General features: G+C 41.1%; 1 protein-coding gene across 2 annotated transcripts; it reads left to right on the plus strand.

Annotated features, from left to right (window-relative positions):
- Positions 1-1412: 1412 nt before the first annotated feature.
- Positions 1413-18229, plus strand: LOC139114481 (probable polyketide synthase 1). Of its 2 annotated transcripts, none has more exons than XM_070676245.1 (6): positions 1413-2128; positions 7560-7647; positions 8222-8324; positions 8723-15576; positions 15840-16197; positions 16581-18229. In XM_070676245.1, exons 2-5 carry the CDS (start codon positions 7594-7596, stop codon positions 16191-16193), a joined length of 7365 nt encoding a protein of 2454 aa, XP_070532346.1. In that variant the 5' UTR covers positions 1413-2128; positions 7560-7593; the 3' UTR covers positions 16194-16197; positions 16581-18229. The 2 variants fall into 2 exon arrangements, with proteins under 2 accessions (XP_070532346.1, XP_070532347.1); XM_070676246.1 differs by lacking the exon at positions 1413-2128 and adding an exon at positions 4005-4128.
- The last annotated feature ends 1476 nt before the right edge of the window (positions 18230-19705 follow it).

Consider the following 19705-nt stretch of genomic DNA (forward strand, 5'->3'; position numbering starts at 1 on the left):
GCTTTGAATTTATCAGGTAGTTCTTTCTTTCAAGGGCATGTGACGCTTGCATTAGGGCAACGCCTCCTGAACGGGTATCATTTCTATAATGGGTAACCTTATCACATCAGGCTGCTTCGTACCGATACTTGTACACAAATGTGCTCGCGAAAGAAAGGACTTATAGCAATCGTTAAGTAGTGGACGGCATATACGTGGTTGCTGCTTAACGCGTGGAAGACTTGTTAAGGGTTCAAACGGCAGAACGCTATGATAGCGACCTCCCCAAATCGCTATAAATAATCGCTAAAATGAGAGCAACGTTACACGTAAGTCACTTTTCTCCTTTTCATCGGAAACACTTTTGAAACATAATTTGCAAGATGACATGTCATTCATGTTAGGCCCAAAGATGATATTAATAGCGCGCGGTTAATGTCAGAATGAGCTGGAGTGTGTTTCCATGGTGTCTTATCATAACCACAACGTACTTTACGAAGAGTGCGTCAGATATAGTTGAGCCTACTATACGGTGGTGACGTGCGATGACGTAAGGCATATCACTAAGATATCTAAAATACATGCATATTTGACCCAGAAACCCGCAAATACGCATAATAGGACAGTTCCTAGGTCGTTGGGTCCAAACATGAGGTAGCCGGAATCGCTGTCGACCGTCCGGGTGACGGGGGGGGGGGGGTCGAATATACCCTCCGACACACAGTCACCTGTGTTCTATTCCGCTCTGCGACTATGCACTCATAGACGTGTGTACATATGCTTGAAAAGAAGACTTCGCCCAAAGCCATACTTGTCTTACTCGATCAACTTTCTTGTTCTTCAAATTCACGCGTGTTCGATTTACGATTTCATTTGTAACCCCTAGATTCGCGTGCTTGTCCAACTAACGTTTCACACCTCAGGCATATGTAGACACGTCTATGGGGCTCATAGGCGCAGAGCGGAATAGAACACAGGTGACTGTGCTCCGACAAGCACGAACTCCTCCAAGCGATGGGAGGAGTCCGTGCGAGGGAAACCTTATCTTCATTACATCACGGTACAAACAGAATGATGCTGCGATCAACGGCAAGGCCATGGGTAACGTACAGTCTGCATATCAGAAGATTGATGCACCCTTTCGCCGTCAAATATCCGTAATATACTTTGGAAAGACTAGACCTCTGTAGACAGAAAGCTGAAAAGGAGATGATTAAAAAAACATGCAAACACAAAAAACAAAATATGTTGATCTTGTCAGACGCGAGGATAGAGGATACGGGATGCTCTGCGGTACTGAGTGTACACAGACTCTCGAATATGGTGGTTTTTGACAGGCTTGACATTACAGTTTGAAATCATTTTGTCCCGTACCAAATAGCCCGGCTCTACAGCAAAGTGTCCATATCATATCATGCAGGTTGATACTGTTTTCCCCATCGCGCCTTTGGCATTGCTCTGAAATACACAGCGAAGACAAAGCAATAGCCGATCGACACCGAACAACCACACCGCAAGGCAAACTGCAGTAGTTTTTGATGTTGGTGTGCAGGAGGGGACAACTTGTATGGCGTGGTATGATTCAAGCGTCGCAACTGCTGCGCCGCACTTTATAGGAATATTAATAAACAAAGGAAATACAAACCAAACTTATTAAAGATATCTTCTATATTACCTAAACGAACTGAAAACAGCATTAATTGTAAAGGCGATTCGCTCCCTTCGTGGCGAAGTTAATTAAAAATATTATACAGTGGTCACTTGAGATGTCGGTGGTATGAAAAACATAAACATATACAACTTCATCAATTAAGACGCCCCTCGGCTTCTCAGCAATCAAGATGGTATCGATTTGAAATCCCCCTAGGCAAAATGTGTGCTGTTCGGTTTGGTCCGGAATAGGGGAAAACCCTACCAGAGACAGAGAAATTCTCGGTAAAGCAAACGATTGTGTACACCGTGCCGGTAGATGGTATCAACCCACGTCCGGTTGATCAGCACTAGATCCGGGACCTCTGAATCTTTATAAGACTGCGCTTGGGACCCCAATGACAGTACATCGAGTGTAAGTGTTGGAGAAACACGAAAGGCAGAACCGAAAAGCTTCATTTTGCAGAAGACGAGCGTTTGTTGCAGACGATTTTTTCAGGTAAGGGAACATATTTTGTAAATTGGTAGATAATATTTCTATGCGATCGGAGTAACTTTATTTTCTTTGATTGGTATGCCAGTTTTCCTGTGTTCCTGAGCTATACGAACTGTTGCGGGAGATTTTTTGCTCAAATCGGCTCTGAGGTAAAGAAAAGAGAAAAGTGTACCTTTATAATCATTAAAAAAAGCAAACTGGGAATTCACGTTTTCTGCAGTTGTCCAACTTGATGCATATTTTCTGAATGAGAAAGGCAGTTGCAAAGTTGTGAGTTGTCTCAACACACTATTTTTGAAAATTAAAATAATGCATTCCCTCGATCGTTGATGGCCTAAAATGTAGCATGCGGTACTGCATTGCAAGTCACTGAGCTTGGTAATGTGATCGGCGTGGCATTTGAAAACATTATTTTGGGGGATATTTCGACGACACTGAGCTGTTTTGTGTACACGACAGCGCAATTGTATTGGTTCCCCATTCATTACTAAAACAAGCTAGGTTTCCAGATATTCTCTTGCCCAGGGATCGAAACAAATGCATGAGTTGAAATTCATAGCTGCGGAAGAAACTAAGAATAAATCATAGACCCTCCAAGGAGGGTCTATGAATAAATACAACGGCAAAATAATAATCTTGTACAAGATTACGCATGCGCTTGTCAGTCAGCAGGCTTGCACGGATACTTTTGTCAGTAGTTTTGTATAGCATTTTCTTTCACTTACAAGAACTGCAAAAGCTTCGACATAGCGTGGAATGTCTCGTCAAATGGGAAAAAGTACCCACATTCAGATAATACTTTGGCAGCCTTTGACGACTAGCCTATCCCAATTCCCATTTTAGTAAGGCATCGAGTCTTTGTCATCTATATCGCGTCTTGAAGGAACATCTTCACCAACGCGACACAGATAATGTGATAATCGATGATCAGTTCTATATTAATTCACACATTAAATAACCCGCAAAAAAGGTTTTGATCGTCTCGATTCAGTTAAAGAGGGACAGAAAGGCAAATTGTTTCAACGTATTTCAAATTCAATTGAAGAAAAACACCTTGCAAAGTGTTGATTATAGATCCACATGTGAAATGGGCGTAACGCACAGAGGTACACATGAGCATGCTATCACATTGCCCTCTGAGAGTCTGTAAGTCTTTGTAACTATTAGAATTGGCTTGTGGCTGTTTCGCAGTGCTCACTAATGCCGCTGTTGAACCACTTACAACATATCTCGATGATGAAGCGATATGAATTTCTTGCTTCATTTCTGACTTTTAAGCAGCGTCCCATTATTTAACCCATACTAACGATATTAACATAACTGTATCCACCCAACGATATTTTTGCAACAACAGAGTGATCATCGGCCCCAAGGGGGGGGGGGAGACATGAAAATAGCGCCATAAATGGAGAAAGTAAAGTTATTTAACCTCAATACAGGGATATGTACAGTTCTAAAGCCTATTCCTCTAACACTGGGACTGGTTGATTCTAATCCATTCGGGTTGTTATTCATCTTAGTGAGTTTTTTATATATTTTGTACGAACAACATTCTGTGCTTTGCTTGCCCTTCTTACTTAACATCTATCCATTAATTTTTGCGACTACCTGGGTAACTTGAAAGCCTTATTTCCCTCCCGAGGTTCTCTTTATCAACATATTATGAAGCAGTGAATAGGATTGTATTTTTGGCTATTGTCACTTCAAGAGGACATATTCCCCGTCTTTTGTCTGGTTGCATTGAACCACGGTCCCTCCACAAACCGTGATTGAACGCTTGTCACCTGCCGAGATTGTCAGCTGCATAGTCATAGCTACAAGGTGCGACATTTCTCATCTCTAATTTATGCAAGTATTGTTTGAAGCAATCACTGAATTTTGAGCGAAGACGTCATTCGCGAGACGCATCTCTCGACTGCCTCGCTGTAAAACCCCCTCTCTCCGTCACTGCAACCTAGATACTCACTCAAGAATTATCGTGCGATCTGCTCGGTGAAACATTGGTAAGGATATTCTAGCCTTGTCTCCAACGTCTTTACTGCTTGCGTTTCTTATACTTGTAGTTTCTAATCATTGGGCTATATCTCGGTTAAATTATCGATTCGTGGTTAAAGAAATTGCTCGTATTACAGAACGTTTCCGCTGACACTCAAATATTCACGAAATTGACGATTTTCTGTCGACGTGTTCTCGTCCATGCCATTCATGCAAGTCTCTCGATCCCTCATTTTGTAAAGAATGTGCTTTTACCGCCTTCACTGTTTACAAGGAAGCCAAGAAAATTCTGATAAAAAGAGCAACTGACAAGTCATGTGGTCAGGGTGATAAAGCCCCCACATTGATGATCGCAGATCAGAGAAGGCAGAAGGGAGTAGGGAGAGGGCAATTAACAGATATGGACTTTTTTTCTTTGAAATACTATACAGAGATAGCTAGGGTAAAGTAATAGGCACACACTAGGCACTTGACTGGCCCTCAGTCGCCTGGCTTTTCTCGGCAGCTGAGTTACTGGCTGGCCAAGGCGTTCACCTCACGATCTACGCAACAGCCTACTGTAGTGAAACAGTCTGCCGAAGTTTATTCCTTCAATTTATTCTGTTTTGATATATAATATGCCAACAGACTGGGAGCAAGTCTAACTAGGCACAGGTAAGGGTTGTATAATGAAATAAAAGTGTAATACATGACATTTATTGATCATATTCATAACTTCTAGACGAATATTGCTTGCAATACCCCGTGGTTGTTCCGTTTTCAGGGATCTTCATGTCGATGTTTGCGCCCTCAATAGGCAAAATAGAGCAAATGTTACACGGGGAGGGGCAACAGCTGCTGGCCAACAGCAGGGTAGGGACTTGAAAAAAAACTGTAAATGTCAAAGTGGATGTATTTTGAAGTAAAAAATATTGGTTATGTTTGTACGACAATCTGCGTTACAATTGTTGTCAAAATTCAGTTTTCAACTATTATTTATTGGTTTAGCAGTACAAGTACACTCGTCGTAGGCAGTGGCGTTGAGACGAACAGCTGGTTGTTGGGTTTCAAATTGCGTATAATAAATTGTGATATTACCCATTGTGATATTTCGCCTCAATCGACATGAAAACGTCTATAGCGGACTCGGAAATTGTTGAATGTGTACGGATCGATACGATTTCAGGCAACTTCAACCGGTAGCAGGACCGTCACTGTGCGGGTCTGGTCACTGAATAAATACTTGTTTCTACGACAACTGATTCGACAATGCCGACGCACCTCATGTTATTAAACCAGTGTTCGGACTCAAACTTACTGAGATGTGATAATTTTGCCATAATCGTCACAGGAATGCAATTTTTGGGCTATCCCGTTTCTCGCTGGTATAAATACCAATGTCTGCCAGCGATTCTCAACGGCGTTGGGCCCCATTGAGCATGTCCCGAGAGATGAGTGTGGTCCCAACGAGACTCTCGTATAGCCCCTTTGTTCGCTACGCAGTTGTGAGCCCTCCGGCTCGCTGGATTGAGTTTTGCCACAGTCACTCGTGAGCTATTCAGCTCTGGGACTATTCGCCCCATAGACGTGTGTACATAAGCGAGGTTTTTTTCTCGCTTATGTACATACCTCTATGGGGCGAATAGTCCCAGAGCTGAATAGCTCACGAGTGACCGTGGTTTTGCTCAGCTCAACTGCTGAGGGCGGTATTATGGTCTGAGGTGAAGCCAGGGAGGGACTGTGAGAGAGTCCAGTTCCCAGGTAGCAAACGTCGTGCTGCTAAGTAGACTAAAGGTTTCAGCCCATTGCTAGCTCTTCCAATAACACACCCTACTTCTAACAGTCTGGTCTTGAGCTGTCGTCTTGACTGACTGACTTGACTGGTGACTTACTGAAAACAAACTTCAATTCTCTATAAAATAACCACGTCATAGTTCGTTATTCAGTGTATGAAAGAGATCCAAAGCGGATGAGAATGAATTCCTAACGCACCCTTTATATTGTCTTGACTGGGTATCGACACAGTTGACGAAACATTCATTCAAAAGGGAAACATTGCCGCGAGAGATATCATGTTCTTACGGATATCCTGGAGTTGTTTATTTATGTCAGGAGAGTGGCTATAGTGACATCTATGAAAACACAGACTCAATTACCTCAATCTCTTTGCTTTCTTCTCCAACCTGCAAATTTTGCTTGTTTTTTTTGCCTCAGCAAGGCTGCTTTTCGTTAATTTATCGTATGATTTCTGTCGTTCTAATTTCGCATAGTAACCTATGTGTTACGGTTTTGCTTCTCATTTATATTTGGAAGAAAAATTGACACGGAAACGAAAGTCAAGCAAGCATGAATAAGCTCGTATAGAAGACAAAATTACGTATAAAAAATTACAGAAATATTTAAGTCTTTAATTTCCGAAAAAAATAATGAAACACTGTTTAAAACGAATTCAGAATCATCATTGAATGATAAAAGTGTTCAAGTAAAAGTACACGTAGAAGGTAGTGTTATGCATCTTTGTCACTAGCGCCGCCGACGCCGGTCATCAGAACAGCGCCCTCGGCCCGTTAATGACGCAATCACACAGGAAGGAGCTTTCACTTTAGTGATAATGATGTTGCCTCGTTGGTCGTCAAGTTGTCTCGTTGTTTCTTTACCCTGTCGATGACGTATTCGGTCGCGTTTACAGCATGATTTCATGAATCGATCACGTGATTGTATTCATTGGCCGGTCTCCAAAGTCTGAAATCTGTACTTTCTGCTAGCCCTATAGTATTATTTCCGCTTCACAAATGAAGGTACCACGCTTTTCATTACTCACTAATGACGGAATATTGATCAGAGAGATTTAGAAGAAATACCAGTACACTTGTGAACTAATAAAAACGAATAGGATGAATTTGACATGGTATTTGTAATTAGCTGTCAATTTGTGTCAAAGTATGGCATCCTTAATTTTTTTCTCTGGGATTGCTGATCATGACTGCTAAAAGTAAATTAAAAACAATCCTTTTCTGACATATGGAAAACATGTCCTCCAAGTGTAATAACCTCGGCCAACTATGATTTCTACTGCTCAATCGTCCTCTTCGGTTCTGAACGTTTAGTCATACTATCTCATGACGAAGCAAAATTTGTTAAATCAGCTCTGTTAGAAATTGTTCATAAACGACCTCGAAATTTCAAAAATTACTTACCGCTGCTTGGCATGGAATTGTTCAGTGGTGTTCTATGAAAGCCTAAAAGGCGCAATTTGCATTGACATCGATATTCGTTTATAAGACATATTTCTAAAGTTTTACTAGGATGAAATCCCCCTTTTAATTTATACTATAATTCAGTTACAGCCATTTCATTTTCAGACACAGAATGAGTGGAAGATTTCCTGTTCGTGCCAGCGTTTGTGCTTTTTGCATAATAGTTTAACTACATTTTGCGCGTTCTTTCATTTCACACACAGATAATAGTATACGAAATATATCAAGCTATCAACAATGCCTTTCAACAAGCAATTCAGTGAAACGTCGGCTAACAAGAGAACAAGACAGGTATATCTCTACGTTACCTCATAATTTCGAAATTACAACGGCAGATACGGCATTTGTCATTTTCATGACTCTGTTATGACCTTACATCCGGGTAATTTTAGTGATAAGTAGCACTGCAAAGATTAGTACCTCGCTGCAAGAAAACAGATAGATTTGTTAGGTTTGAAAGTAAGTTTTAATGGCAAATATATGCAGACATTATTGAATATGATTGGCTGCTACAGATAGCTACCATTCGTCGCTTGAAATTGAGTTATGGTGACAAGTCAATACAGACGTCAGTGAATATGTTTAGCTACTAACGATAATCAATTACAACGTTTACTCATGCAAACAAAAAATACCAGGTCAGGTCAAGTTTATGAAAATGACTGTCACACGCTTCCAGAACGATTCATACATTTAAGTCAAAATTTGATTTTGCTTTCTCAGATCCATAGCAGTAATAGATGTATAATTTTATATATATACTTAGACCACTGTCACTCCACAAAAGAGAGCCTGCTTGCGCTTAGGCGAACGACAACACCAATACAATTATATATGCTCACTCATTTTATCTCAATTTTTCTAGGACGTGGAAAACAGTAGAGTCGAAAAAGATGATGGAAATGGCAATCCCTCGTATATCGCTCAGAACGAAGCTTATGGTTTCCCCATCGCGATTACAGGAATAGGTGGGTAATGGTTAGGGAAGTTTTTATTACATTGTATGTTGTGAGTCGTTACGTTTTTATGCAACAGCGTGCAAAATAGCAGACACAAAATAGGAAAAGAAAGTATGTGAAAACCCTGAAAAGTTCACTAAAAGTAACGCAATTTCGTGTGCGCAAAATTCAAACTTGCGCTCTTAAAGGTCACCAGAATATGGAATAGTTCTAAAACATGAACATAGACTTCATTATCAAAGGAACAGACTGCTATTTAACATGCGGAACTCTACCACTGCTCTACACTTTGGAGAAAGTCCTATTCAACGAAATTTAAGAAATATTATTCTGTATTATTTGCCAGCGAAGCAAATTCAAAAAGATTGTTCAAGACAAATAAAAAAATTCTGATTTCTTTTCATTAGGTTGTCGTATGCCAGGTGGCGTAGATTCCCCCACAGGTTTCTGGAAAGTGATTAGCGAGGGTAAAGATGTGGTCACAGAAATCCCAAAAGACCGTTGGAACATCAACGAGTTCTATGACAGCGACCAATCAAAAGCAGGTAAAATGGTGACAAGAAGAGCCGGGTTTGTTGATGGAGTAGACCAGTTTGACCACGGGTTCTTCAAAATATCGCCCAGAGAGGCAGCATCGATGGATCCCCAGCAAAGACTTCTGCTGGAGGTGGTAGAGGAAGCCTTTGAAGATGCAGGTATTGATCCAGATACCCAGAAGACTGACTGTGGTGTATTTGTAGGAATTGGTATGATGGACTATGGTATGACTAATATTGAACCCTACCATGTCAATCCGTATACAATTACTGGTAATGCCCACAGTGTAGCTGCCAATCGTATATCTTATGCTTTCAATCTACAAGGCCCTAGCTACGCCGTTGATACAGCATGCGCTGCATCAATGACTGCCATGCACCTTGCCTGCACTCATCTCTGGAATAGGGAGTGTAAAGTTGCCGTCGTCGGTGGTTGTAACAGTCTCCTTGTTCCAGAGGTAACAGTTGGTTTCAGTGCATTGGGAGTGCTGTCACCAGATGGTCGTTGCTGTCCATTTTCAGATGAAGCAAATGGCTATGTGCGTAGCGAAGGTTGGGGTGCTTTCATCCTAAAGCCTCTTGCTGCAGCCGTGGCTGAAGGAGATCACATCTACTCTGTCATCAAGGGAAGTGCAATTGCAGCTAATGGTTTCTGTAGTAGTCTAACGATGCCACTACAATCTGCTCAGGAATATGTCATGCATGAAGCCTATGACAGATTCAACATACCAATGTCCTCCGTCGACTATGTTGAAGCTCACGGTACAGGTACACCTGTTGGGGACCCAATCGAGGCCCGTGCAATTGGTAACGCCTTCGGTCCACATAAGAAAGAGCCCCTGAAGATTGGGTCAGTGAAGAGCAACTTTGCCCACAATGAATGTGCAGCTGGCATCACTGCAACTATGAAGGCCACACTTATGCTGTCAAACCGCACACTTTGTCCAACAATCAATTACAAACGACCAAATCCTGCAATAGATCTGGAAAAGTTAAAGATAGCGGTCCAAACTCAGAAAGAGGCTTTCTCGCTAAACAAAACATATAGAATTGGCGTCAACAGTTTTGGCTTTGCTGGTGCAGTTGCGCATTTAGTCCTTGAAGAGCCCCCAGTTACTGAGAGAGAAGAAAGTTATGCTTGTGGATGGGAATTTGGTGGTGAGAATGAAGGTGAAGAAATCTTGATACCTTTGTCTGCCAAATCAAAAGATTCTGTTGATGACCTTGCAAGAAAATGGTTGTCATTTGAATGCAAGGATGATGCACTCGGTGTCGCTGGATGGTTAGCTACAAGAAGAAAGCATCATGAGCACCGCATGGCTATAACAGCAAAATCAGGATTGCAGTTCCGGCAACAGTTGGAGTCTTACCTTGACGGAAAGTCGGTTGATTCAGTTATCACTGGTAAGGCATCTAGTGGTCCACAAAAGGTGTGCTTTGTCTTTCCTGGTCAAGGTCAACAATGGGCAGGAATGGGAAGGCAGCTTTATGCTACTGAAGAGGTGTTCCGCTGTGTTGTGAATCAATGTGACGATCTATTTCAGAAAATCAGTGGTTGGTCTCTTCTCCACAATGCTGGACTATTCAATGGTGTCAAGGCAGCGAAGGAAAATCTTCCTGTGAATTCGGATAACTTGGTTGATGAGATGGAGGTTTCACAGCCACTTATCACCTTCTTTCAAATAAGTTTGTTCCACCTGCTGAAGCACTGGGGAATTCATCCTGATGCTATAGTTGGCCACAGCCTAGGTGAAGTTGCAGCTGCATATGCCTGTGGTGGACTGACATTGGAAGAAGCAGTTACAGCCATATTTGTCAGAAGTACAGAGCAAGCCAAACTGAAGGGAGCCGGAGGAATGGCAGCTTTACGGCAGTCAGCTGAAGATGCTGAAAAGTTATGTGCTAAACATGACAACCTGTACATTGCAGCAGTCAATGCACCTGGTTCAGTTACAATTGCTGGTGATACTGAAGCCATAGAAGAAATTGCAGCCAACAACCCTCAACAGGCCAAACAGCTGAGGGTACAATGTGCATTCCATACACCCTACATGGATCCAATCGAGAAAAGCTTCATTGAAGCAATGGATGGTATAGTAAAAACGAAAACTCGACGCGAGTCAACTCCATTTTATTCTACCATTGATGGCAAACAATACAGTGGGGTGTTTGATGGGTCCTACTGGTGGAAGAACATCAGAAACACAGTTTCTTTCAGTGATGCTGTAACCAACATCCTTCACGAAATAGAACCTGATATCTTCATCGAATGCGCTGCATCAGCAACACTGTTGTCTTCTATTGGTAGGATTCAAAAAGCATCAGAGTCAACAAAACAGCTGATGACAGTGGGCCTTGGTCAACGTGGAAAGGATGATCGTCATTCTGTTTTGAGGGCAATGGGCATGTTATACAATGCTGGAGTCTCTATTGACTGGAGCAACATGACTTACAATACAGCAAAGTGGGCACCAATTCCAACTTATGCATGGCAACACCACACACACTGGTCTGAACCTGAACACAAGATGAAGAGGCGGCTTGGTTTGGAAGATAAGACCTTCAAAGGGCAAAATGGTCTCCTTTCACTTGATGTGTTCCCTTTTTTGGCTGATCACATTATTGAAAACAAGGTTATCTTCCCAGGTGCAGGCTACATTGAATATGGCATTGAAATGTTCTTCGGAGAGAAAGAAAACCCAGCTCTGAAAAACGTCCGTTTCCTTCGTGCCTTGATCTGGCCTGAGGATGATGTAACAGGACAGCCTTCAAAGGAAAATGTTCCAATCCAATCCTCCAAAGAAGGAACTGCCATTCAAATCACATCCCGAAATACATTGCACTTCACAGCTGAGATGGATAGTCCTGCTCCGGCTGAAGAAATCTATCAGTGTCTACCTATTCAGAAAATCAAACAACGATGTGAGAAGTTGTTGTCTGCTGGAGAGCTCTACCAAGGACTGGCGTCAGTAGGTTTGCAGTATGGACCAAACTTTCAGGTCATCCAACAAATGATGTTAGGCGATGGCGAGTCAGTTGCTGTGATGTTTGGTGCCTCAGATACAAAACAGAGGGTTCAGACGACAATATTGGATGGCTGTTTTCATCAAATCATTGCATCACTTGGTAAATTCTCAACAGCCTACCTGCCTGTCAAAGTAGGGTTGCTACAGATGTCAGTCCCAACATTACCAGTAGATGAACAACTGATTTCCTACGCAAAAGTCACAGATTGTGATAGCAGCACGATTACAGGTGATGCATATCTCTGCAGTAGTGATGGAAAGGTATTGGTGAAAGTTATTGGTATGTTAGCACAGAGCTTGCAAGATTCAACATCCGGAGTTGATCTCAAATCATGCCTGTACACAACTGAGTGGCAACCAGTGGCATCTTGTTTACCACCAACAACAGATGTCTGTGATGTTTTTGAAGAGAGCAATCTGTGCAAACTGTTGCCCATGGACATGGATGCTGCAAAACGTACAGAAGAAATCATGCCAACACTCAAGTGCATTTGCAAATCGTACATCAAACATGCGCTTAGTGTGGTAGACAGAAATGACATTGCCGAGCGAAATGAGAGATACATAAAAAGACTGCAGTATATTGCAAATGACGACTCCTTGCCAACTCTCAGTATAAATGAAATCAATCCAGCCATTGAAAATATTGCAGCACAAGTACCAGAATTATCCCAAGAATTGAAAATGGTCAAGACACTAGGAGATGCCCTACCAGATACACTGAAAGATCCTGACATTGGTGTGTCTATTCTGTTTGCACCTGAGATTCTGGCTCACTATTTTACTGATGCTTTGACCATTCGACTCTTCTATGAAGCTGGTACTGTAGCAATAGCTCAAGCAGTGAGGAAAGCATTGAAAACAAAGAAAGTCGTCAGAGTTCTTGAAGTTGGTGGACGAATGGGAGGCCTAACTAAATACGTACTGGAAACACTGACTGAAGAAATAAAGAATAACCAAGTCGAGTATATTTTCACAGACCTGAGTGTGTCCTTCTTCACACATGCCCAGCAACGACTTGAGGGTCTCCCTGATATCAAGTACAAGCAGTTGGACATCGAGAAAGACATCGAACCCCAGGGATTCATTCCTGGCAGCGTTGACATAGTTGTGTGTTTGGATACACTTCATTCTGCAATTGATCTGAATAATGGTATGTACCACATGCGAAATCTCCTCAATGAAGATGGTTGGCTGTTCATGTATGAAGCTACCAACTCTAACTACATGGCTGAGTTAGTCTTTGGTTCCTTACAGCTTTGCTGGGTATATGAAGACTTCCGACAAGACACATGCTGGTTGTCAAGGCAGGGTTGGGAGGATCTCTTCAAGGCCAATGGCTACACAGATGTTGTCAGTGTATCTACAGAGAATGAACTATTCCACAGTATTATCGTTGGCCGTAAATCCGGATCAGATCTTGCTGAAGAAGTTAGTGGCGATAACCCTACATGGTTTCTTTTTGGTTGTTCTGAAGAATCCTTCATAAACACCTTGGCCAAGTCTTTGAGAAAACCAATCTCTGCCCTCCCTAGTCCAGATGTTTCTGACATCGAATCAATCCTTGCCATGAAAGAAGTAAACATCATATACTGGTGTGGTGAATGGGATAGAAACTTGCACTTCCTGTTACAAGTGCTGAAGACAACTGACATGCATCAAGACGTCATCAAGAATGTATTCATTCTGTCTAATGGTGCCTTCAAAGGTAATGGTAATTTATGGTCCCATGCTGCCTATGGTCTCGCTGGTTCAGTCTGTAATCACATAAACTCTGGTTGTGTTTACCATGTTGACCTCGATCAGAAAGCTACCCTGCAAGAAAATGCACAAATGGTGCTCAAAGTTTTGACCAATACCAGTCTACCAGAGAGACAGCTTGTGATTCAAGGAAATGAACTGCTTTGTCCAAGAGTAGTCAACTCCCCTAAAACAGATGTATCATCCAAGTCCTCTAACTATTGGCGTCTTGAACAGAATATCAAAACAGATGGCAGAGGTGCTACTTTAGACGACTTAGGATTTAGTGCCTTACAAAACATGGTTGTAAAACCTGGAAAGGTGAAAGTGAAGGTACATGCTGCCGCTCTCAATTTCAAAGATGTCATGATGGCTCATGGAATGCTTGAGGGATTGGAAGTTGATGAGACTAGATCGCGTCTTGGACTGGAATGTTCTGGTGTGGTTGAAGAATTGGGAGAAGGTGTCACACATCTGAAAGTTGGGGATGAAGTTATCGCATTCACCAAGATCAGCTTTGCTTCTCACATTGTCAGTGATGGTCGTTTTGTCATACCCAAACCAAAGCATCTGAGTATGGTGGAAAGTGCAGGAATAACCATTGCATTTACAACAGCATATCACAGTTTAGTAGAAAGAGCGAACCTTCAGAAGGGAGAGACTGTTCTGATTCACTCTGCATGTGGAGGTGTAGGTTTAGCAGCCATTCAAGTAGCAAAGATGAGAGAAGCAACTATAATATGTTCGGCTGGTACAGAAGAAAAACGCAACTACCTAAGAAATGAAATGGGCATCCAATATGTTACAGATTCAAGATCTGACAAATTCTACCATGATGTCATGAAATGGACCAACGGGGAAGGCGTAAACGTGATACTGAATTCCTTATATGGAAAGTTGATGGCACGAGGACTTGCTGCACTGGCTCCTGGTGGAAGATTCTGTGAAATTGGTAAGCGAGACATGCTGGAAAACTCACAGATAGATTTGAAGACTTTCCTTGAAAACAAGACTTTCATGTCCTGTCAAATCGACATCAGACTAAGACAGGATCGTGTTGGAATGAAGAAGACACTTGAAAAAGTGGTTGAATTGTTCGAGGAAGAAAAACTTCAACCATCACCCGCAACTGTGTATCACATCGCAGACTACATGGATGCTTTCAGATTGATGTCAAAAGGTCACCACATTGGCAAAGTGATTTTGGAAATTCCTGAATCCTACATCCCAGAGAAGTTTGATCAACATGGAGATGTCTTCCAGGAAGATGCATCTTACCTTGTAACTGGTGCGTTCGGTGGTATTGGTCAGGCACTGGTGCGGTGGATGCAGAAGATGGGAGCAAAACACCTTGTGATGGTTTCACGGAGTGGTAGCAAGTCAGCAGCTTCTCGTCGTACCTTGGAGTTCCTGAAACGTAAAGGTGTTACTGTACATACATTTGCAGCTGATGTATCTGACTATGACAAAGTGGACTCAGTTCTTTCCCAAGTTAGGTCAAATCCAGACATTCCACCACTGAAGGGAGTCTTCCATCTGGCAGGAATTATTGACGAAATTCTTTTACCTGACCTGAAACCAGAAGAGCTTGATCAAGTTATCCAGTCAAAGGCTGTCAGTGCCCACCATTTACATAATCTGACAAAAGACGAGAATTTGGAGATCTTCCTTTTGATGTCATCTGTACTGACAATGAGAGGCCAATCCTCACAGCCAGCCTATTGTGCAGCCAACGCAGCTCTAGACGCCCTTGCAGAATACAGACATACCCTGGGCCTACCTGCCTTATCACTTCAAATGGGAGCCGTTAGGGGAGCAGGTTACTTAGAGGGTAGGGCAGAAACAACCAAAGTTCTTGAAGCCCAAGGATTCTCCACTCTTCATATCGAAGAAGTCATGGAAATGTTGGGAAAGCTACTGCATAGAAGTAACAACCCTGTGGTCTGTCTAGCAAACCAGGTATGTGAACTGTGGTTATATTTCGTTCAACTAAATATTAAATAATGTATCTGATAGGTGATAAATCTTTACTTATGACTTAAACTTGTCGTGTTTGGTACGTATGGTATTTCAGAAACAAAAAAACAAGAGTAGTAAATGTACGGAGACATATTGTCATTCAGAGTTTGGATTGAAGTACATTAAAGAATAAGGTGTATAAGGTAACGATATAATTATGACCGAACAAGCAATTTGATTTATTCATTTATTGTATCTTACAGGATTGGGCCGCAACTTCTCAGTTTACGCACAGAACAAGCCTTAAATTCAAACATCTTGCTGATGAAGCCAATGTGAACAAAGGAGACTGCCAGCTGTCTCTTGAAGATCTTGAAAATGTGGTGCGACAGAAGCTAGGCCAAATGCTCTGCCAGGCAGCAGATGACATTGACATCAGTAAACCTATGATCGACTATGGCGTCGACTCGTTGATGGCAGTGGAAATGGTCACTTGGGCATCGAAGGAACTGAATGTTGTCATCTCACAGCTTGATATTCTCGGTGGTATCAGTACGTCCGTGTTGTTGGAGAAGGCTGTTGAAAACAATGTTGTTCTCCCGATTATGGAACACTAAGCAGGTACGTCACCAAACGCTAAAGACATTAAACACGATTGGAACTAATTTGGGATAATTGGATTTTCATATATTTCAGATTTCTCAAAAGTGTTAGGTGCTCTAAAGCTTAATGTTGCAATATTACAAATTACTCATAAAACAAGTGTATCAGATGAGCTTACATTTGTAGATCAAACAGACATTACTTCGTCATCCAATTATACCAAATTAGTTCCAATCGTGTTTTTAATCGAGACAAGTTTGGAGAACTTCCATGGTTGACTTGGAAGTAGAGTACTGTGCCAGTACACGCCATTTCACATTACTTGCTGTTCAATTACCTTCTCCTAAAAAGTTCCAAGCTCGAGTTTCTAATACTTTGTCCTCTTATGTTGTTAATAACAGGAGTGGTCTCAAGTCGACCGTTGCACTTTGGACAGAACAGACTGATCTATTTGGGAGATATTTCAATCACAAGTGAATGTTTCTATCCTGACTGCACTGCCCTTCACGACGGCGGACCCATCGGCTGAAATGAAACTGTAGTTCCACATCATCCCTTCACATATTCTGGCGACATCTCACTGTATTTAGCTTCCCGGGAAATTATATTCTAATTACTCGTTATGTCTTATTTTTAGATATGGACATAATGCAATCGTTTCTGCCTTTTGTTAAATGACGATTTTCTAACATAGGCGAACTCTTTTATTACTTATCGGGAATCGAATCATGATTCAATGTGTGATGATGTTAATTTCAACAAAATTATATTAACATTACTAAAATATATTTATGCTCAGGTTCTCCTGAATCTGCAAGAGTTCTCTGACAAATGGATATAATATATGGAATCACATGCATCGTATTTATTGCTGTCAGTAGAATTTGTACGTACCCTCGTTGGGTTAGCCAGATGTATGCTACTAAATAATAAGCAATGTTAAGAAGTAGTTTGTGATCTGTCGCCGAAGCTAGCCGGAATTACTGTATTATTTGTAATTTACACTTCCTGATGACAACGAGTGTGAGTTTTTTATGTCCGATTGTCGATGTAAGCAATTTTCTTCAGATTGGGATAAAACGCGGATAGCCATATGTTTATTTGAAACAAATCTTGAAGACTGCAAATTCTACAAACTTTGTCATTATAGGTTAATCTTATAATCTCCCTGCAAACTGTTTACTCAAAATTTGAACTAGTTTAGTCTCGTTGTCGAGGCTTTAATTTGTAAGAAGGATTACTGAGCACGCTTGGACGCAGAAGTGGTTTAAGTTTCCTCTAGAAGCACTAATTTTAAATTCGTATATAGTAGAAAGTTGGAAAGTAAGTGCGATTTAACTCCAATGCATTTTATTCTGCTGATCGAGACTGTAAATTTGGAAAATATTGGATGTATCGATATCTTGCAAATCCTTTCAGGAGTCTCTTGGTTAAATCTTCGGAGTAAAAAATTGCGGAAGCTCCATCAAAAGTCAATCAATGTTTTTAAAGAAAATGTTTATTTTTTTATATATACTCAGAAGCGGATACATTAACTTAACTTGAAGTATTTTATCTTGTGAAATGTGTACATACAATTTAATTCAAGGCACTGTTGTTGATGATGATGGTGATATAATTTTTTATTCTGAATTCAACGCGGATGCAACTGTTGCTATAAGTGTACAACCACAAATCGGGCAAATCGAAGTGTATTGCAACAAAATGTTTAGCTTAGGACAGAAGTCAAAAACTTTGCATCAATTAGCACAGATACAAGAAAGTTAAACATGTAAAGTAGGTTTAAAGTTCTGAGTTTGTTTTTATCATGTGTGTAGGTTTTATGCATGTTTCCATATAACTTTCAGCGATCTATTATATATTTTAAAATAATGAATCTCTTATAGTCACAAGCGTTTTGCGTGTCACAAATATCCAGAAATTTAAGTATTCAATATTTGAACCACGACTTTTGTTGAATGTATTTTACGCAGCAACTAAAAGTAACTGAATAATTTTATTTTGCATATTGCAATGTGAAGAAATAAATCGTATACTTTCATTATAACAATGAGGTGTGTAGATGTTCAGTGGTGTAATAAGCTGGTTTTACTAAGAAGAGTATCTGGTCTTGTAACCCTTGAACCAGTTGGATTTTGACAGAAATTCGTGAGTTCTATAAAGAAACTTCTTTGCAGTTTGTAAAATTGTTCCTAAAACAATTCCAACTTTTAACGCTAATTGTCAAAAGTCGGGGGGAGAGTGGAGAAACAAGAAACCGATTTCAACGGGAGAATTTGCGATCTGAGGCTTTTTTGCATGTAAACAACAAGGTACTTTGAACAAGGTTATAGTGTGAAAAAAACATTTCGAAAGTGCCCTCCCTTTAAGATTATAACTACTCTCTCAAGCCGGCCAGGAGTTTGCCCCTATCATAATCCCCTCAATGAAGACGCAAAGGTGGCCCTGCTTCATTACAAAAGCTGTCAACTGCTCTCTCCCGATCCACCTCAATTCGCTTTTCTAGTTGTCAGAACTCAAGCAAACGACGCAATCGCATGCTTTGGTTTTCACTCCAAGTTACCATCTTACCAGCAAAGTTGAGTTAAATTTCCCAAATAAGAGTCAAACGGCGAAAATATTCTCGCCCACTGATGTGAAAAAATGCCTCCCCGCCCGCAAAGAAACCGCTCCTCAATACCGTTGTTCGCGAACTTTCTTTCTTGGTTTTCCCAGAAGATTGATAGTATTTTTTATTGCGTAGAGTTCAAATCGATATGTTTTGAGATGTAAATTATTCAGGAAATCCAAATTCATTCAACTAGTTGCAATGCCAATCTGATGCAGTTTTGCCATGCAGTCTCTCGTATACCAAAGTTATGCATGATACCGAATTATGCATAGAACGTGTGCATGTGACACACATTGTCACCACTTTAAAACCACATATACTCATAACATATGCCTCGCTTCGTCTGGTCACAGCTTTGTCTCACCATTTCAATTGTTTTGTTAAAGGAAACAGATCATCAAAAGATTTACACTTTGGCTAAAATTCGTCATTATGAAGAGACTGGAAAGCTTGTCACTCAAACAATAATTGTAAGTCTGGACTGACACCTGTTTGCGTGACAAACTATTGACTCGTCGTCGACGTTGAGGGCGCGAGATCCGATGGGGCGCGCGCTGGCGCATCATGGTGATTTGACCCCGGGATTTGACCTGGATGACAGAGTGAAACAATCAATAAAAGTTACGCGAAGAGTGGTAAAATGTGCATACATTCACTCTTTTATTGTGAATCCTAAACAATAATTACCAGTTTAAGGATAAGAAAGAGCGTAAAATGAGCAGAGTACGTTTTGCGTACATGATTTGAGTTTTCTTCATGTATTTGAAAAAGGCGTACACCACTCAAAACATACGTTCTGCATCCATAGAGGCGCTGTTCATTCATGCTGAACAAACACGACTTTCACTCTTCCCTTTCTCGCTACTAAAAGCGTTAAACCACATTTGTTATGGTTACTCTCAATTATTTTTCAGT

This window comes from Ptychodera flava, chromosome 16, assembly GCF_041260155.1.
Source record: "Ptychodera flava strain L36383 chromosome 16, AS_Pfla_20210202, whole genome shotgun sequence".
NCBI lineage: Eukaryota > Metazoa > Hemichordata > Enteropneusta > Ptychoderidae > Ptychodera > Ptychodera flava.